The following is a 17,260-nucleotide window of genomic DNA, read 5'->3' as shown; positions in this document are numbered from 1 at the left end:
AATCCATCACCTAAACATACCCTTCTGAAAAACTCCGTGAAGCGTAGCATTTTGTATTTTTGCATTTGATAAATTATGTAGTATCGTACTATCAAATGATTGAGTCCTACAATTTTATATATTTCTTTTAAAATTGTGTGTGTTTATACACATACCCAAACCCCCAAAAAAAATTGCTTGTACCAACGTACCAGGTTCTTGTATCAATACTACTTTACATTTGTCTTACATTTTCCTATTTATCACTGCCTCTGTCCATCTTCCTGTCACCACTTGATGCATTAACCTAAATATTTAATGAAATATGAAAAAGAGGTTAAGATTAACATATTACTAAAAATCATGATAATTCCCTTTGTTTTGTGTTGATTGTTTTGTGTCCGTAATGGCAGGGGATAATTAAGGATGAAGTTAAGGCTGTTATGAACTTGCGGAACCATCTAAAATAGTAAATAATAAATACTAAATGCAGTCTTTCCTCACCGCTGCTGCTGCTCTATGTTTTTTTTCTTCCTCTTAGCAAGTATGGTAAATCTAAAAATGAGTAGAAAAGTTAGTGTTTTAGTGTCTTAATGGGGCAAATAGAGTTTGCATTTTTTATTGTGTCTTTAAGACCATATGAACCCCGCGAGGACAACAAAAAATTAAAAAAATGATTTTTTGGGGGTGTTTTAACAGTACTCGTCCAGATGGAGAAAGGGGATGGCCTACAACATTAGGGATGGACAAGGGATGACAAAGCCGTTCTTGGTACTGCTGGCCGTCGCCAAGTTCCTTGGAAAACAAAATTGGACATTTCAGTGATTTTGAATTGGGTAGAAAAGGAACAACAAACATCCGGCCCTAGGATGGGTACAACCCCAACATAGGATGCGTCCTTGTGGAATGCAGACTAAATGCCAATCGATATTTCAGAATTTCAATATTAAGTTGCATGACATATCATATATGTCTAGATTCATGATTCAATGAAATCATTACAATTACAAAATTGATAATAAAAAATAGTAGCTGTCTTCTATCTTCAATGCAGTTCAATCATCAAAAGGATTTAGAAAAAATCATCATCAATTGCATTTGTGGCTGCTGCAAGTTCAACATCATTTGAACCTAAAACAATGCCACTCACAATTTTAACACAATTTTTATATGTTGTATCTATGGTTGATTCTAAAAGGTGTACACAATGAATACCTAATAGAGTGAAAATATATCAATTTACAAAGTTCTTAGAGCTGCTAAAGCACAATGAATTATCAATTTGGTTATAAAAAAAAATTCTCAATTTCAGATGTCCGAAAGAAAATGATAATTATAGTTTTTAAAAATATGCAAAAAGCATTTGTAAAAAGTTTTTGTGCTTATACCTTGTGGATATGCCCTATGTATGTTGTGGGTGCACACAAGTGGTGCCCTAGGTGGGCTCTTGCTATGCGGGCGTGCACCCATAGTGCACCTAGTGTGCTTGGGACACACCTTGTGCACCCACAACGTACTTATATCAACATGAACCCGAACTGGACATACCTAGAGCACATCCGATGCATGTTGATATTCCCATATGGCATATATTATCATGTTGTGAATTAGTGTCAAAAAGTCAAGTGAAAGAATGTATAGTAACTGAGTTATGTATTGACTGAGTGATGAATGAGGAAATGCAAGACTATTATAGTTATACCCGAGCTCAATACTTATCGAGCAAGTGACATCACCAAGTTAGGAGACATAACTGAGCTAGACAAAGTTCACCTAGCAAAGAGTTTACGGAGATACACTGTTATAATCGAGTAGAGGTTACATTGAGCGACAACATGAAGAACAGAGTATTCACTGAGCAATACAGAGTCTACATAAAAGTTTGAATTGGTACTGAAATTGACGAGACACTATCATACTGAGTGGAAAAATAGTTTACACGGATCGAGGTAAATATTTATAAAAGATTTCTTGAAGAATGTGAACCGATTATTTGATGATTTCAAGGTAGGGAAAACCAATGAAAATATAGGATGAAAATGAGTGAAAAGATGGATTGTTCTAGATTGTTGATTTCGATCAAAGATGTATTCTAGAATGTTCGTAAGCCCTAATTAGGTCACATGTCGAAAGGCAAAAGAAAACTATAAAAGGACATATTAAGAATAGTTTCAAGGTTGTTGTTGATGGTTGTTGAGAAGTTATTTTTGGTACGAGAACTCTAGAAATGAGAAAAGAGATTAGAGAACATAGGAAGACAGAGAATATAAGAGGTTAGAGATCAGAGATAAAAACAAAATTATGAGGAATTGCAGATCAATCACAGAAGGTGATATAACGGTAAGCAGAAAAGGGATGTAATCAAGCAAAGTAAGTTGCTATTATAAAGATCATTTGTTTCTACTTTCTAATCACCGTAGTAGTTTCTAAATCCTTGTAAAAGGTGGACCTAACAATCTTTTATGTAAATCTCTTAACCGAGTACACACTCAAAGAGTGTTGTAAAATCCTTGAGTAAGGTAGATCTAATTGCATACTCCTAACAAAATAAGTCACGATAAGTGACAAAACAATGTAGCCCTAATTAGGTACCCTCTTACTGTAGTAGCGATGGATTTGTGGGTACCGTCCCCATCGCAATTTTCCCTTTGACCAAAGGTTTTTGCATGACCAAATGAATGTGTCATGTGTCATGCTTTATGTTTATGAGTTTATAATTGATGAATGTTGCATTAGTGATATTAATTTCATTTACAAGTACTTTGGTAAATGTTTAATTATTACCGAGTGATAGAGGAAGCAAGGGAATTAATGATTTTGTTTAAGAGAATTTTTTTTTTGAGGATATTCATTCACCCCATCCCCCCTCTGAGCATCGTACCTTTAATAATATTCCAACAATTGGTCTCAGAGCTTAGTTCTCTTGTTGAAGGTTTTATCACCTGAGAGTAAAGATCTGAGTCATGGAAAGGTATAGGCTTGATACGACTATCGAGAATCAGATACTGGAGATATGGATGACCTTGAGTCAAATCAATGAGATTAAAGAGGCACCAAGACAATCATTGGAAAGGAGGAAGAAAACAGCTCAAGAAATCAATGAAACAAGATGTCAGGAAGAAGCTAATGAAGAACTGTCTGATGGAAACATGTTTGATGAATCTAATGCTGCCATAGCTGATCTACTGGAGAACAATCACAACCATATCGAATAGGTTAAATCATTGAAAAGAGATTAAGAGTTGCAGTCAACTAGGATGTGTGAAATAATGGAACAATAGAGAAAAGCTGAAGATGACAAACAAATGATGGATAAAGATAAGAGACAAATCACGGCAAGACTGGATGCTAAGGATGAAAAGATCACAATGTTGACACAAAATCATTATGATGTGGTGAACCTGGTACTCGGTGCAAATCATGAGATTGGTAGGAAGATGGAAGAAATTGTTGAATGAGAAATTGAAGAATGAACTCAAATCTGAGAAAGAACCATTGAGAAAATGAAAATATTAGAAGAAAGTATCAAGATACTGGATGAACAACTTAAAGGACAAAGGGGATCGAGAGATACATTTGGACTAGGCTATATCAAGCATTCTACTATCGAGCAAGGAGAGTCATCAAAGCAAGCTGAACAAAGGAATGTGTACACCAATCCAAAGCCAAAAAGCCTACATGCCATCATTGTGGAGGGCTTGGACACACAACAAATGTCTGCAAGAGCAAAATTAGTAAGATCAATGTTACTCCTAAGTTTGATGGTTACTGTTATCATTGCAATAAGTATGGTCACCAAGCATATGAATGTAGATCATTGCAATAAGTATGCATTTAATGGTTACTGCTATCATTGCAACAAGTTTGGACAGAAGTCACAAGAATGCAAATCACAGATAAAGTTTAACTGACACCAAGAAAGAAAGGTAATGCAATCAATTGGGATTAGAATACATGGTACTCTTGCACTGCATATGGAAAGTATGGTAATATTGCTGCAAATTGCATGAGATTTCATTTTGGAGAAAGATCTAGTAATTCAAGGAACTATGGAATAACATGTTATCATTGCCACAAGGTTGGTCACTTAAGCAAGAACTGTAGATACTGAGTGTCAACACTTAAAGAGGAAGATTCAAAAGGTAAAGTAAAAGTCAACGTTGATGAAATTTGTGAATAGATGAATACGACATGAAGGAAGAAGTCAAAACAGAATGAGACATCAAATGCAACTAATGGTGACACCTCTTGCAATGGATTAGGTGAAATCTCCACTTCCAACTATGCGTTAGAAGAAGGTAAGGAACTGCACTATTGCTAATATATCTTACATCAGTTCTTAAAATGAAATGGAAGGAAGTTGATATCTACCTAGTATATGTTGCACAAGGACAATGCATGAAGCTTGGAAATTTTCTGAGTTTCACACTGAGTTGGTCAGTTACTAGAAGCTAATAGTGTTGATCGAGCAAGCAAAATTGAAAGGAGAAACGATATGTTGCCCAAGTCTGAGACAACTCTAATGCTTTAATTGAGTAAGTGATGGAAATGGAGCATGATTTAGTAGTCAGTGGTAATCGAGTTCATTAAAGACAATAAAATGTGGGGTACAATGCATTTAATTTTCCCTAGCGGTCAAAAAGGTAACTTTTGCATATTTATGAGAAAATGTATTTCATTTTGTTTACCCAATGGAAATGGAAATGGAGCATGATCGAGTAGTCAATGGTAACAGAGTTCATTAAAGACAATAGAATGTGGGGTACAATGCATTTAACTTTCCCTAGCGGTCAAAAAGGTAACTTTTGCATATTTACAGGAAAATGTTTTTCATTTTGTTTACCCAACATTTCGAGAGCATAGAGAAAATTTGTACGATTTGTGAAAGCTGAAGCATTCAAAAGCTTGTAAGTGCAAATTTTGTTGAGACTCAAAGTGCGAAGGGGAATTGATTGTAAATCAAGTGAAGTGAGAGGTGTTTTATTTGGCGAAACCCTAACCTAGAAAAATGTCTTCGAGCTTTGCAACTGAGAAGAGCACGAAGGTAAATCCAGTGAAACTGATCCGAAATGGGACATGTAAAGAACCCAAGTACAAATTAAACCCAAAAGTTGCTTCGAAAATAGATAAGGTTGGTGCATTGTCTGCTATTTCACCCAGGGTTTTGTTGGTATATAATATTTGTTCATTGTATCACTGCAAAATTGGTGAAATTGGTGATTTCAAGCTCTAAGAAGCATATGACGAATAGTGTGTGGACGGGAAATTAAAAGATGAGTTTAATCATTTGGAGACCAAGGGTCTCACATGTCCTTCATCTCTCGAAGGAATTCAAAGCTAATTGGATTTGTGTTGTTTTGAGCTGAGTGCATAACATGAAAATGTGGTTGGATGAGCCAATCAAGATTATAAGGGATGTAATACATATGGTCATTGGTTATCCAATTGCGGATTAAGTGAAGACATTCCAAACTGCTCCTAGAAAGGAAATTGAAGAAAATACCAAAGCCCAATAAGACAACCGAGGTCTAAAAGTGAGCACAATTATGAATTTGGAGTCTGTGTGGTGGCATATAAACTCTTTCAATCGAGCTGACCCAACAAAGTGCTCTACATGGCAGTTGACATGGAAAATAAAATTGTGAAGAAGGGTCACAAGTATGACATTGTGAGCTGTAGTTGAGACAACTGGCATAGAACATGAAGACTATTCGGGTTACAAGGTCCACTACTTGCAAATTTGGTTCATTACTAGTATGCATTTTCTTTTATATGCAAAATTATTTTCCCTTTATTGGCAAAGTAAATTGGAAGACAGATACTCCTATCATTTATCAAATCAATGATTCTATTTGGACACTAGGAGAAAATTATGATAGTGTAATGACCGAGTATTTTGAGAATTTCAAAGAAAGGATGCATCAAAGGTTTAGGATTCCCCGCAGTTAGTGAAAAAATATCATGACAATATTTGTTTTATGGTTGACACTGGCAACACATTGGTGAAAGCAGTGAATCCTAGGGTTGCATAACTTGCACCTATGGATTATGAGATCAATATAGATCAGGCCACAAAGTCCATTGAAGCTTTGTTGAATGATCTTGTTGAAAAGGATGCATAACCATTCAAAACTTATGAAGAGGCAAAGGAAAAGATTAAAATGGATATTATTACTCCAAAGGTATTCAAGAAAACTAAGAAGATGATTGACAATTTAGAAAGAAAACTCAGTGCAGGAGATGTCAATCAACCCTTGATGATCACTGATGGGAAGGAAGAAGATGAAGAGAATAAAAGCAATTCTATTGTGTTGCTGAGCCACGATCCAAGAAAGGAAATAAAAGACCTTTGGCGGCACTAATAACACCAAATAATACAAGGTCAAGGACCCGTGCAACAAACAATTACAACCCCATTGAAAAAGGGAACAGTAAGAATCACCAAGCCTTCTTAGCCCCAATTAAAAACTTTTCAAGAGAGGAAGGAGGTGCTCGAGTCATCAGGCAAATTGGATAAGAAGCCCATACAAAGAAGAAAATTGATTCTGAAAGATGAAAATGATGGAGAGGATTAGTGAGCAGACTGAATCGGATGAAAAAGGTAAATCTAAAGTTTCTGTAAATAAAAAATCTAAAACTATTGATGAGATCACAAAGAGTATTAAAACAAGCATAGGTTTTTCTACTTTCAAATACTTCAAGTATGATTCAATGAGTGAAGAAGACAAGAAGAAGATGGAAGATGTAATTGTCATGATGACTAGGATAAAATACACACCTTTGGAAATTGGCAATCAAATACCTGATGATTTGTATCAAAGAATTGACAGTTGGTGGAAGTATGCCCTGAGAATAGAGAAAGAAATGTGTGTAAGGACTTCGGCCATACTAATACTAGATTTTGGTCATGAGGATATAAGTGAAGCCTTGGAACACTATAAAGATAGATATGTTCAGAAAAGGAGAACCATTTATTTTTTAATAGGTAATCTACAATTTGTTGATGAAGATTCAGAGATGGTATGGAAATAGATTTATAAAATCAAAGATCCATAGGAAGTAATACAGGCTGATAATACCGAGCCCAAATAAAATGTGAAGCTAGATAATAAAGAAGAATAATATGATAATATCTCGCCATAAGAACGGGAAAATTCGGTACATGACATGGTTGAAGATATAATTGGAAGAGCCATAACAATTGAAGACACCCTAGATGAAGACCCCACGTAAAATTCAAAGAAAGATGAAGATGTGATGACTAGAATTGAGCAAAAAGATGGTGGTCCTGTGTCTATCGAGCCAATATTTGCACATATACTGAAATATGTACCTGTCATTGAACAAATCAAACCATTCCTAACATTTGAGCCATAGGAGAAACTACAAGATAATAATGATATATCAATTGGGTCATTGCATATGCTTGCCAATACTATTCCAATGTTAACTGGGGAAGAACAAAGAGTTGTAGATATTGAGCAACAGGCTCAAGGCACTCAAAAGGAAAAAGGGGGAGATGCAATTGATACTACCAACAAGGAACAAAAGGACAAATAATGATGCAAGCACACTCAAATTGGAGGAGACTCCACAGAGCACAATGCAGATACTTCTGCTATAGGTGATGAAGCACCAACCCACCGATCTCCAAGTGAGGGAATTATTGGGCATGCCCAACAAGACTCTGCGATTGTTAAGAAACTTGAAGATTTATCGCTGTCACAAGTCAATAGACAAATTGTTTATTAGCTATCCACTAATACAACACTTGATACCGAGCATCAAGGAAAGGAGAAAACAAAGGAAGATGAAAAACAAAATGTAGCTACACCGAGTCAATAAGAGGAGAAGCATCAAGTGCCACAATTGCAAATTGTTATAGTTCCCAATATTTCGCAAGGAGAGCAGAAAGTGTAGAAAAAGAATGAAGAAACGAAACAAATTGATGAACCAAAACAGACAAATCAGGAGTCCATAGCTCTTGTGTCATTACAAGTTTTGCTGAGCACTGGTCATATAGACGCAAAAGGAAAGAAGATGAAGAAGGAAACACAAGCATTCAGGTCTAGCCAAGTGATATTAGAGGAAGAGTTTGTAGATACCTAAGTGGGATCCAAACACTTTGGATGACGAACGAATGGCAATATACATAGAGCTTTGTGAAAGGAAAAAGGAGCAAACTAGACTGAGGAAGGAACACAAACAGAAACAAATACTACATGATGTGAAAGACATACTACTGGATGTTTTGCCAGAAATTGCCCTAAATGATAAAGCACCTATATTGGATCAATTGGTACAAATAGTTCATAAGCTTAACGATCTAGATATAGATACACACTCAAAATTGCTGCAAAGAAATAAGAAGAAATATGAAAATAAGGTATTGGAGAAAGTTTCTGCTAACATTGTTATTCAACAAGTGGCGTTTCCCACTTATGCTAATGATTTGGAGGTGATTGTGCAAAATGTTTTATTATTGTTTAGCAAACCATGTAATATCCCCTCTCTCAAATGAAGTCAAGGACAAATTGTAGAAGATAAACAAGGATGTGATGACCAATGTTGATACACTAAAAGCAGATCCTAGCACCTCCTCAGCACATTATTCTCGAGTGAAATATCTCACAGGACTTCAACGAGACCTATTACAAGAAAAGAGAAATCTAAGATCCGAAATTAATGAAGTTCAAGCTTTGTTATCACCTCATCTGGAGGTTATGAAAAGTCATCTCAAGATTGCTAAAGAGCTCATAGCTGCCTTGAGCTTATCTATTGCTAAACACATGATAGAGTTTGTGATGAAGTTACTCATTGAGAAGCAAACACTTGAGCTGATAAATAACAAATTGGAACAACACCATGACAATCATGTTGAACAATCACAAGGAGTTTCTTGATCATTTTGGATTGCATCCAAAGGAAGTATTTTTTATGTTTTACTTTTAAGCTATTTTGACATCAGTGTCAGAAAAAGGGGAAGTTATATGTTTTTGGTTCTATGTTTGTTTGTATTATGGTTATTTACAGAGTTATAAGGAGTTGATGTAATACAAACAAAAGAATTTTGAAAAACAATGTTTACTGAGAAAGTATATTAATAAGGGGAGTTGTATTTATTCTATACATTAGGGATAACTTTAAGAAACCCCCCTTTGGAAAAAGGTATAAAATCATGTTGAATCCAACATTATTTTAGGGGGGAAATATAATTTCTATTGGCGATTTTTTTTTCAAACTAGGAAAAAATTAATTTTATTGGCGATTTTGTTTTCGTCACATAAAAATTCTGTAAAACCTTGGCGAATTTTTAATTATTGAAGAAGCTTGCTACCAAATGTACAAATACCTAGAAACCATAATTATATATCATCTAAAACATAGTAACCCTTTTTAATGACCGTTAGATGATCCTAAACCAACAGTATAAATCCTATTTCAGGCCAAAATGTTAAAGGAGACCAAGTTTTAAAAAGAGTCTCCAGAATAATGACACCTGTCCACAAATTAAACCTATTTCAGGCCAAAGATTAAAAGGATAAAAACTTACTTGGAATGTACACATGTCAAGTATATGTATTTAACATGTAACCTAACTTAAAGATTTACCACATATTGGCAAATGTGTCCATCGAATAATACAAGCCTTGAAAATTGTAGGCAAAAATATTTGACTTACCACGTGGAAAGATTAAATTCCATTAACGAAGTCATCACCAAAATAAAAATAATTATGTATCATTATTGGTAATTGGTCTAAGCATGGCACCCATTTTTCATTAAGTGCAAGCGACATGGCCATCTCGAAAGTGCAATTCTTTGGCCAAATTCAGGGTCCCTAATGAGTGAAATGCGCCACTAAAGTTATCCCTGCTATACATAATGTTTTTCCCACTAATGTCAAAGGGGGGAGAATGTTATTCCCATATATTATCATGTTGCCAATTAGTGTCAAAAAATCAAGTCAAAGAAAGCATAGTAACCGAGTTATAGTATGGACCGAGTGATGAAGGAGGAAACACAATACTATTACAGTTATACACGAGTTTAGTACTTGCTGTATGGCTATAGACTTATCAAGCAAATGACATCACTGAGTTAGAAGACATAACCGAGCCAGATAGAGTGTATCGAGCAACACTATTATAATCGAGCAGAGGTTACACTGAGTGACAATGTGAAGAATAGAGTATTCACCGAGTAATATAGAGTCTACATAAAAGTTTGAATTGGCACTAAAATTGACGAGACGTAATCATACTGAGTGGAAAAATGGCTTACACGGATCGAGGTAAAGATTTGTAAAAGATTTCTTGAAGAATGTGAACTAATTATTTGATGATTTCAAGGTAAGGAAGACCAATGAAAATAAAGGATGAAAATGAGTGAAAAGATGGATTGTTCTGCATCGTTGATTTCGATCAGAGATGTATTTTGGAATATTCCCAAACCCTACTTAGGTCACAGGTTGATAGGCAAAACTATTAAAGGACCTATTAAGAACAATTTCAAGGTTTTTGTTGATGGTTGTTGAGAAGTTATTTTTGCTAAGAGAAGTCTAGAAGTGAGAAAAGAGATTAGAGAACAGAGGAAAACACAGAGAAAATTAGAGGTCAGATTTCAGAGATAAAGACATAGTTGCGAGAAATTGCAGATCAATCATAGAAGGTGCTACAACAATAAGAAGAAAAGGGATCTAATCAAACAACGTAAGCTGCTATTATGGAGATCATTTGGTGCTACTTTCTAAATCCTTGTAAAAGGTGGACCTAACAGTCTTTTATGTAAATCTCTTAACTGAGTACACATTGAAAGAGTGTTGTAAAATCCTTGCGAAAGGTAGATCCTAGCAGATCTAATTGTATACTCCTAATAGAGCAAGTCACCAGAAGTGACAAAACATTGTAGCCCTAACCGGACACCCTCTTACTGGAGTAGTGATGGATTCGTGGGTTCCATCCCCACTGTAGTTTTCCCCCTAACCAAGGGTTTCTGCGTGATCAAATGAATGTGTTATGTGTTATGCTTTATGTTTATGAGTTTATAATTGATGAATGTTGAAATAGTGATATTACTTTGATTTACAAGTAATATGGTAAATGTTTAGTTATTACTGAGTGACAGGGGAAGCAAGGGAAATACTGATTTTGTTTAAGAGTAAAAGTTGTTCAAAAGAAAACATATCTGTTGAAGAATGCAGTTGTTTTGATTTGATATGATGCATTGTTTGGTATAGGGTATCACATTTACTCAATAATGTACTATATTAAGTTATGATTAGCATTGTTGTTCTGATATCCCAACTCTGTATGAAAATTATAAACGTAAGGCATCATAAGTCCAGTGAGGTCTTTTTGCCAGTGAGACACATGGACTAGCCAATGAGGCATTTTATCAGTGACACAACACAGCCACCGAGACATTTGTGAAAAGCAATTTGAGATGAGATGGTGAGGCAATTTCAAGGGGTTTTATTCCCCACGAGGGTTTCCACTCAGGAAATTTTGTTTCATGAGATCAGGTGTTGTTTGGTCTTTATGATTTACTTGTTTATGTTATGTCATTCAGTTTTTAACTTTGCTCTCATAAGATCAATACTTTTTTACAACTCATAAATGCCTCAGGTGTATGACAAGTAGCATTCTTATGTTCTCAGTTGTTCAGTAGTTATACTTGAACACATCCATAACATATCAGTGTTTTGAAAAGATCTCAGTATCTTCACAATTGTTTTGTTCCAAGGTTCTTCGAAGTCTATCTGAAATCAGTTTGAAATTGACAGACCACTGATTCCCCCTTCCCCCAATTTTCAGTGGTATTGTACTACAGCACTTGACACCCCTCTAAATAACCGTAATGTTAAAAAAGACATGCTTCGAAACATAAAATTTCCTCAGTTTGCATTTTGTGAGAAGAAGACAAGGGAACAAAAGAATAATGAGAAAATAAGAGAACAACAAAGAGAAGAGGATGGGAACATTAAAACTGCATCGAGGTTAGTTTAGCATCTATTATTTGTTCTGACAATTCTTTTGTTTATTTTCTGTTTGTTTCAATGTTTCAAACACTCCTGCACGTTTTTTTTTCAAATTTGTAGCTGTTTAAAAAAATACCTGTGCAGTAGTGATGATTTTAGTAGTGATGAGTTTGAGGTTCAATAATTAAGCCAGAGGTATCAAGGGTTCTTCTAGGTGTGGGATTGCTTTAGGTGAAGTGAGAAATAAGTCATTTAAATGTTCTTTAGCTATTCTAAAAACTTCTGCAAAGGTCCCATTTAATTCAAAAAAACCCTTTTGCAATTTGCAACTCCTATAGACAAAAAATATTCATGGAGCATTAGACATCAGTTATGTCATGTGTGCAATAAGGATTACAAGGTTTTACTATTGTCTTTTTTGCATATTTAGACATTGAGTAGAAGATGGTGAAAAAGTGTAGATGAGAAAATCTTGGCATCTAGGTTTTACATGGAGGGCAAGCCAAGAAAAAAGGGAATGCCAATAGGGTATGTGCTATTTACTATGCCTATTGAGGGATTTGAGAAAAAGGGGAATAGAGATCATCAAAAGAAACAATGGAAGCTCCTGCTGTAGTAGTGGTGTTTAATGTGCAGCCATGTGAAGAGAATCAAGATAGATTATTTGGTTGCCATAATTGTTTTGCCCATATCACTGTCTCACGTGGCATGCTCTCCCCATTTCAAAGAAATATTGACAAATTCTAGTGTACCATATGCCCGGCTTTGATAACATAGTTCACATACTACCCTCTTTCATGGTGTAATGTCCCTGATATGGAACGAAGGGATTAAGCAGGATATAAAATGATTAATTGAATAAGAGCCCAAAAAGCTAAATTCCTAACTAATATTATTTTAGTTATTCATTCTGTGGCCATAACTTAAGTTCCTATTTTTCAGTCATAGATGTGGGGCCACTTTAAGCTACAAATGTTTTTAGCTGGTGAATTATTCATCGAATAATATCTATTAAATAGTAATCTTTATGCACAAGACGAGTTGCCTAAAGCCAGTTTTTATAGAGGAATTCACTGCTTTATGGATGGAGAGTCTTTTTAAAGGGTACTGATGGCAATTGGAAGGTTATTATTATGCATCTTGATATTTTATATTTTCTTCTCTGCAAGAAACATCTCAGTACTTTCAGGATGAAATCCCTGAAAAATTCTAGAGCTTGGACACACCCATGGGCTCTCATGAAGTCTCCATTTAACCATTCACGGGAAAACAGTGTGATCTGCAATCTGACGAGAGTTATTGATTTGTTCATACACTGGATTTTCAGTGTTCATTTCAGCAGTTATTCATCTGAGTAAATATCTCAGATGGAAGCATTTTCATAATCATCAGGAGATCGGTGCATACAAAAGTAATTGTACTTGGTGTCCATAGTCTGATATTCAGCATAGCCACGAGAAAAATCAATAACAGTATTTTGTCGTAAATCCCTGCACTTTATCTACTAGAACCAATTCACAGATTACCAAGTTTTTAGTTCATAAATATTTTTCAGTACAATACATGTTCAATATTAGTTGTCGCATACAATTAAATGGTAATGCTTAGCATCGAGGAATGTTAAGCAAATTTTAAAGAAACTTTCTTATTGGTTGAAAAAATATCATTTCATTGAGAGCATTTTAAGGTGAGTTTGTTGATGGAGGACTTGAGATAAACTTGGATAGGAGTGAGTTTTTCATAGTAGACATCAACCACTCTTTAAAGTCATAGTTACATTTGTAGCTGACTTCTTCTAGAGCTATTGCTTGTTCAGGGAAGTGCAAAAATGCAAACTTTCACTTTTTAATATTTTGAAGGTGGCTGTAGGGAAAGGTTGGGGCCTCAAACGTGAAAATTTTCACTGACTCAGCATGTTTGTAGACTAGTTGGCATGATGATAGAGAATGCTTCAAACACATTTTTCAGAGCCCATGTGTGAATAATGCATTGAAAGATGTTGAGAAGATAGATTGTGTGATGGTAGTGGTGGCAAGAACTAGACGTACAAATGTTAGTTTGCAACTATCAAACCTCACTCTCTTCAAGACATTTTTGCAAAGGAATTTTATCAAATCTATGAAAATTAGACATGCTTGTTACTCTATCTTGCTAGAGAGGATGCTTGTAGTTAAGGAGCCTCTATAATTAATGATAGTTAAAGGTGATTGGGGTTGGTGGGTAAATAGCAACACAAGTAAAGGGAAGAGTGCGGAACAAAAGATTCTTGATGATTAGTTGTCAACTTTAAGGTAATTTAATAAATCAAATATTTTTGGTGGTTGTATTTTAATATTTGGAAATGTTGTCCAAGGGGTTTTGCTTGGTTGAAGCTATAAGTTCTCATTGTGGAGACCCTAGTTCAAATCCCAAGTGGGACATCTTTGTGGGATTCTAAGTTGTGGCTCTTGGTCTTCCATTGGTTGTATTTGTCTCATTGTAAAAGGTAGATTCTAAGTTGTGACTCTTAGTCTTCCAATTGTTGTTTCTAGTGTGGTTGCTCATAAGGAGCTTGTAATGATCTCATGTTGTTTCTCGAATGAGCATAAGATTTGTAAACAATCTATAATATAAAGAAAATTGAAAATGTCTTAGTTTTAAATTAAGATCGAGTCATTGATTTTTGAATATTTGTTTATAGATGCATTTGCATTATCATCTCACCTACTACGCGGGCAATTAGGTATGCTAACACAAATCTCCTAGTCTTGGAAAACTTCATGATACATTTGTCATGCTTCACTAGATATATTAGGAAATTTACGGTGGGACCTCGATTTTAGACCATATGGGAATATTTTGGGCCCATTGTGGTGTAGCAGGGGAACATTTTGAAGAGTTCACTTCTAATGGAAACTTATGTACTAAGTTTAAAATGGTATTCACAAGAGTTAAGAGAGTGCTCCTTTCAAAAGATGAAGATTTGAAAGGGTTATGAAAGCAAGGATTTACAATATTGAGGAGGCGTCCAGAGTTTGAGAGCAATGGATTGCTTTTGTCAATCTTTGTGGTCCAATTTATGGAAAACTGGGTGGCAAGACAAATTGGGCTACATTAGCACAAAATACCCCTATTTGGATGGTGGACATGGCACAGATGGCTGCCTTGAGAGCTGAGCATTCTTGCCATTCACCTGTTTTCATAGATTGGTTCCTTTGTTGCAGAGAGGATTGTGCTCACATATAGCTTCATCCAGTCTATGAAGAGGATCATATTTATCTCTTGATAATGAAGGTAGTTGGTGGCTGTGCAGATTTTTAGATTTTACGGATTTTACAGGCTGCTAAATATTATTAGATGCCACACAAATTGGTGAGGAGACAAAAGAGGAGCTGGTTGATGAGGCAGTTTTTGTATTTGGAGTGATTCATATCAAACCTTTGATTTTAAGTTGTTGCTTTTGGGCACTTTATTGCAATTATTATATAATATATATGCACATTAGCAATTGAAAGTTGAAACAATTTAATATTTTTAATTTGTGTTTTGACTCATGACATTTCAGTTGAAGTCTAGTGTTATATAATATGGTTCTATAATGGATATGATGAATACTTTTATCGAAATAATTGATACTTCCTATATTGTTAATTATTACCTTATTATTTAAACTACCCTCTCCTAAAGAAAGCCTCCAATCTCCTGTTGTCCCAAAAACATATTCTGCCATCCTCTGCCATCCCTGTCCTGGAAATGGTGCAGCACAGTGGGTTTCAACAATCATTTGCTTGTAATAGCATCTAGGTTTTCAAAAACTGTTTTGATGTGAAGGACAAACAGCAGGTATTATCTTTATTAAAACATCAATTCTGAGCCTCAAAACAACAGTGACAGCAGGTGTCCAATGCCCACCTTGTACTTTCTAAATTGTCTTTTTTGTACTCTGAATGAAGGATGCAATCAACAGAACCATTTAAAACAGCAGTTTTCATGGACTAAATGGTCCAGGATCTCATTGTGAAAAATGAACATTTCAGTTAAAGGGAGTGTTGTTTTGGTCCAGCAGATATAAGTGTTGCTCATGTCAGGTAGGAATAATGAGTAGCTTTAAGTATGAATACAAGAGTAAGATTTTGTGAATGTCCAAGCATTGGACTTGGGGAAGCTCATCTGGAGTAGTAATGAAGCGGCAAAGAGATTGTGGTACAGTTGTCTCGTTGAGATAGCCTCTTTTCCAATTTTGGTGCAAGGTCGAGTTATTTGTTGCATGTGTTAATCATTATATCACAGTAAGGGCCTCTGAAAAATAATGGTAACAAATTATACTTGCATATGGGCAATGGAAATATTTACTTTAATGTTCATTTGGTGCATGTACTAGGTCATGGCAATGCCAAAGATTGCAGACCTTTGTTTTGGTATTTTTTTTTTTCAATTTAAATGATGTGAGAAAATTGCAATTTAATTTTTCAACCTTTTCTTCTTTTGCAGGTATATAGACTCCATCAATTGAATAGGGCTTCACAGCTAGTTGGAGGTTTAATGTTCACACTAAGAGGAGTAGAGTCTAGTCCACAGACCATGGCTATAAATGGTTCATTGACAGCATTGCTGAATGTCCTTCAACTTCTTGGTATTATTTGTCTGTGGTCAATGACAACATTTATGGTGAGGTTTCTCCCATCTCAACCAAAGGCCGTTTCTCCTTAATCTGATTTTTTCGAGGACAACTTCCACAGGCTGTAAATGATAACTCTTTGTAAAATGTACAGTTTTGTAAAATTTATATCTCTCTATTGATCTATTAGAGCATTATCTGGTTTGTTATGAATATATGGTTTTGTTTGTTAAGCATATTTCTGATAAATTCTTTGTGATGGTTGATTTTGACATCCCTTCAAATTACCTTATGAAATTAGCAGAAATCAGATTATAGATGGGTTCTTGCACTAGGCACATCATATTTTGCTAATAGTTATTAATTTCTCCTCATGATTTATTATCTTTATTTCATGTTTTCTTTATGTATCTTGCCTTCAAGATCAAGGACATCCACAGAACGCTGAGATAAACTCAACTCTTTTTCAAGTAGTAATGCTATAACATGAATTTAAGTGCTAACACTAACCTCTACCACAATTGGACAACAGCTCTGCCAACTATGCCCATAAAACATTTTTGAGCTATTTTTGTAGGCTGTAACCCTTGATGAATTAATCCGCTGCCCCTATAATAATGTCAAGCATTGCCAATTTCTTCTTCATTCTCTAGTTTGATTATGTTGTTCTTTTCAAATACTTTAAGAATGGCCACTGAAGTCTG

At 35.2% G+C, this 17,260-nt stretch overlaps 1 protein-coding gene across 1 annotated transcript in view; it reads left to right on the top strand.

Moving 5' to 3' along the window:
- Positions 1–16,771, top strand: part of LOC149552248 (uncharacterized) — a 180,679-nt gene extending 163,908 nt beyond the window's left edge. Inside the window, exon 5 of the mRNA XM_089787771.1 lies at positions 16,430–16,771. Coding sequence (XP_089643897.1) covers positions 16,430–16,648 — 219 coding nt within the window. The 3' untranslated portion in view covers positions 16,649–16,771. The remainder of the gene's footprint in view (positions 1–16,429) is intronic.
- The last annotated feature ends 489 nt before the right edge of the window (positions 16,772–17,260 follow it).

The sequence above is a fragment of the Cupressus sempervirens genome, chromosome 6 (genome assembly GCF_028749045.1).
Source record: "Cupressus sempervirens isolate cs-2001-9-10 chromosome 6, ASM2874904v1, whole genome shotgun sequence".
In the NCBI taxonomy this organism is placed as follows: domain Eukaryota; kingdom Viridiplantae; phylum Streptophyta; class Pinopsida; order Cupressales; family Cupressaceae; genus Cupressus; species Cupressus sempervirens.
This window is presented reverse-complemented; position numbering and strand designations above follow the sequence as displayed.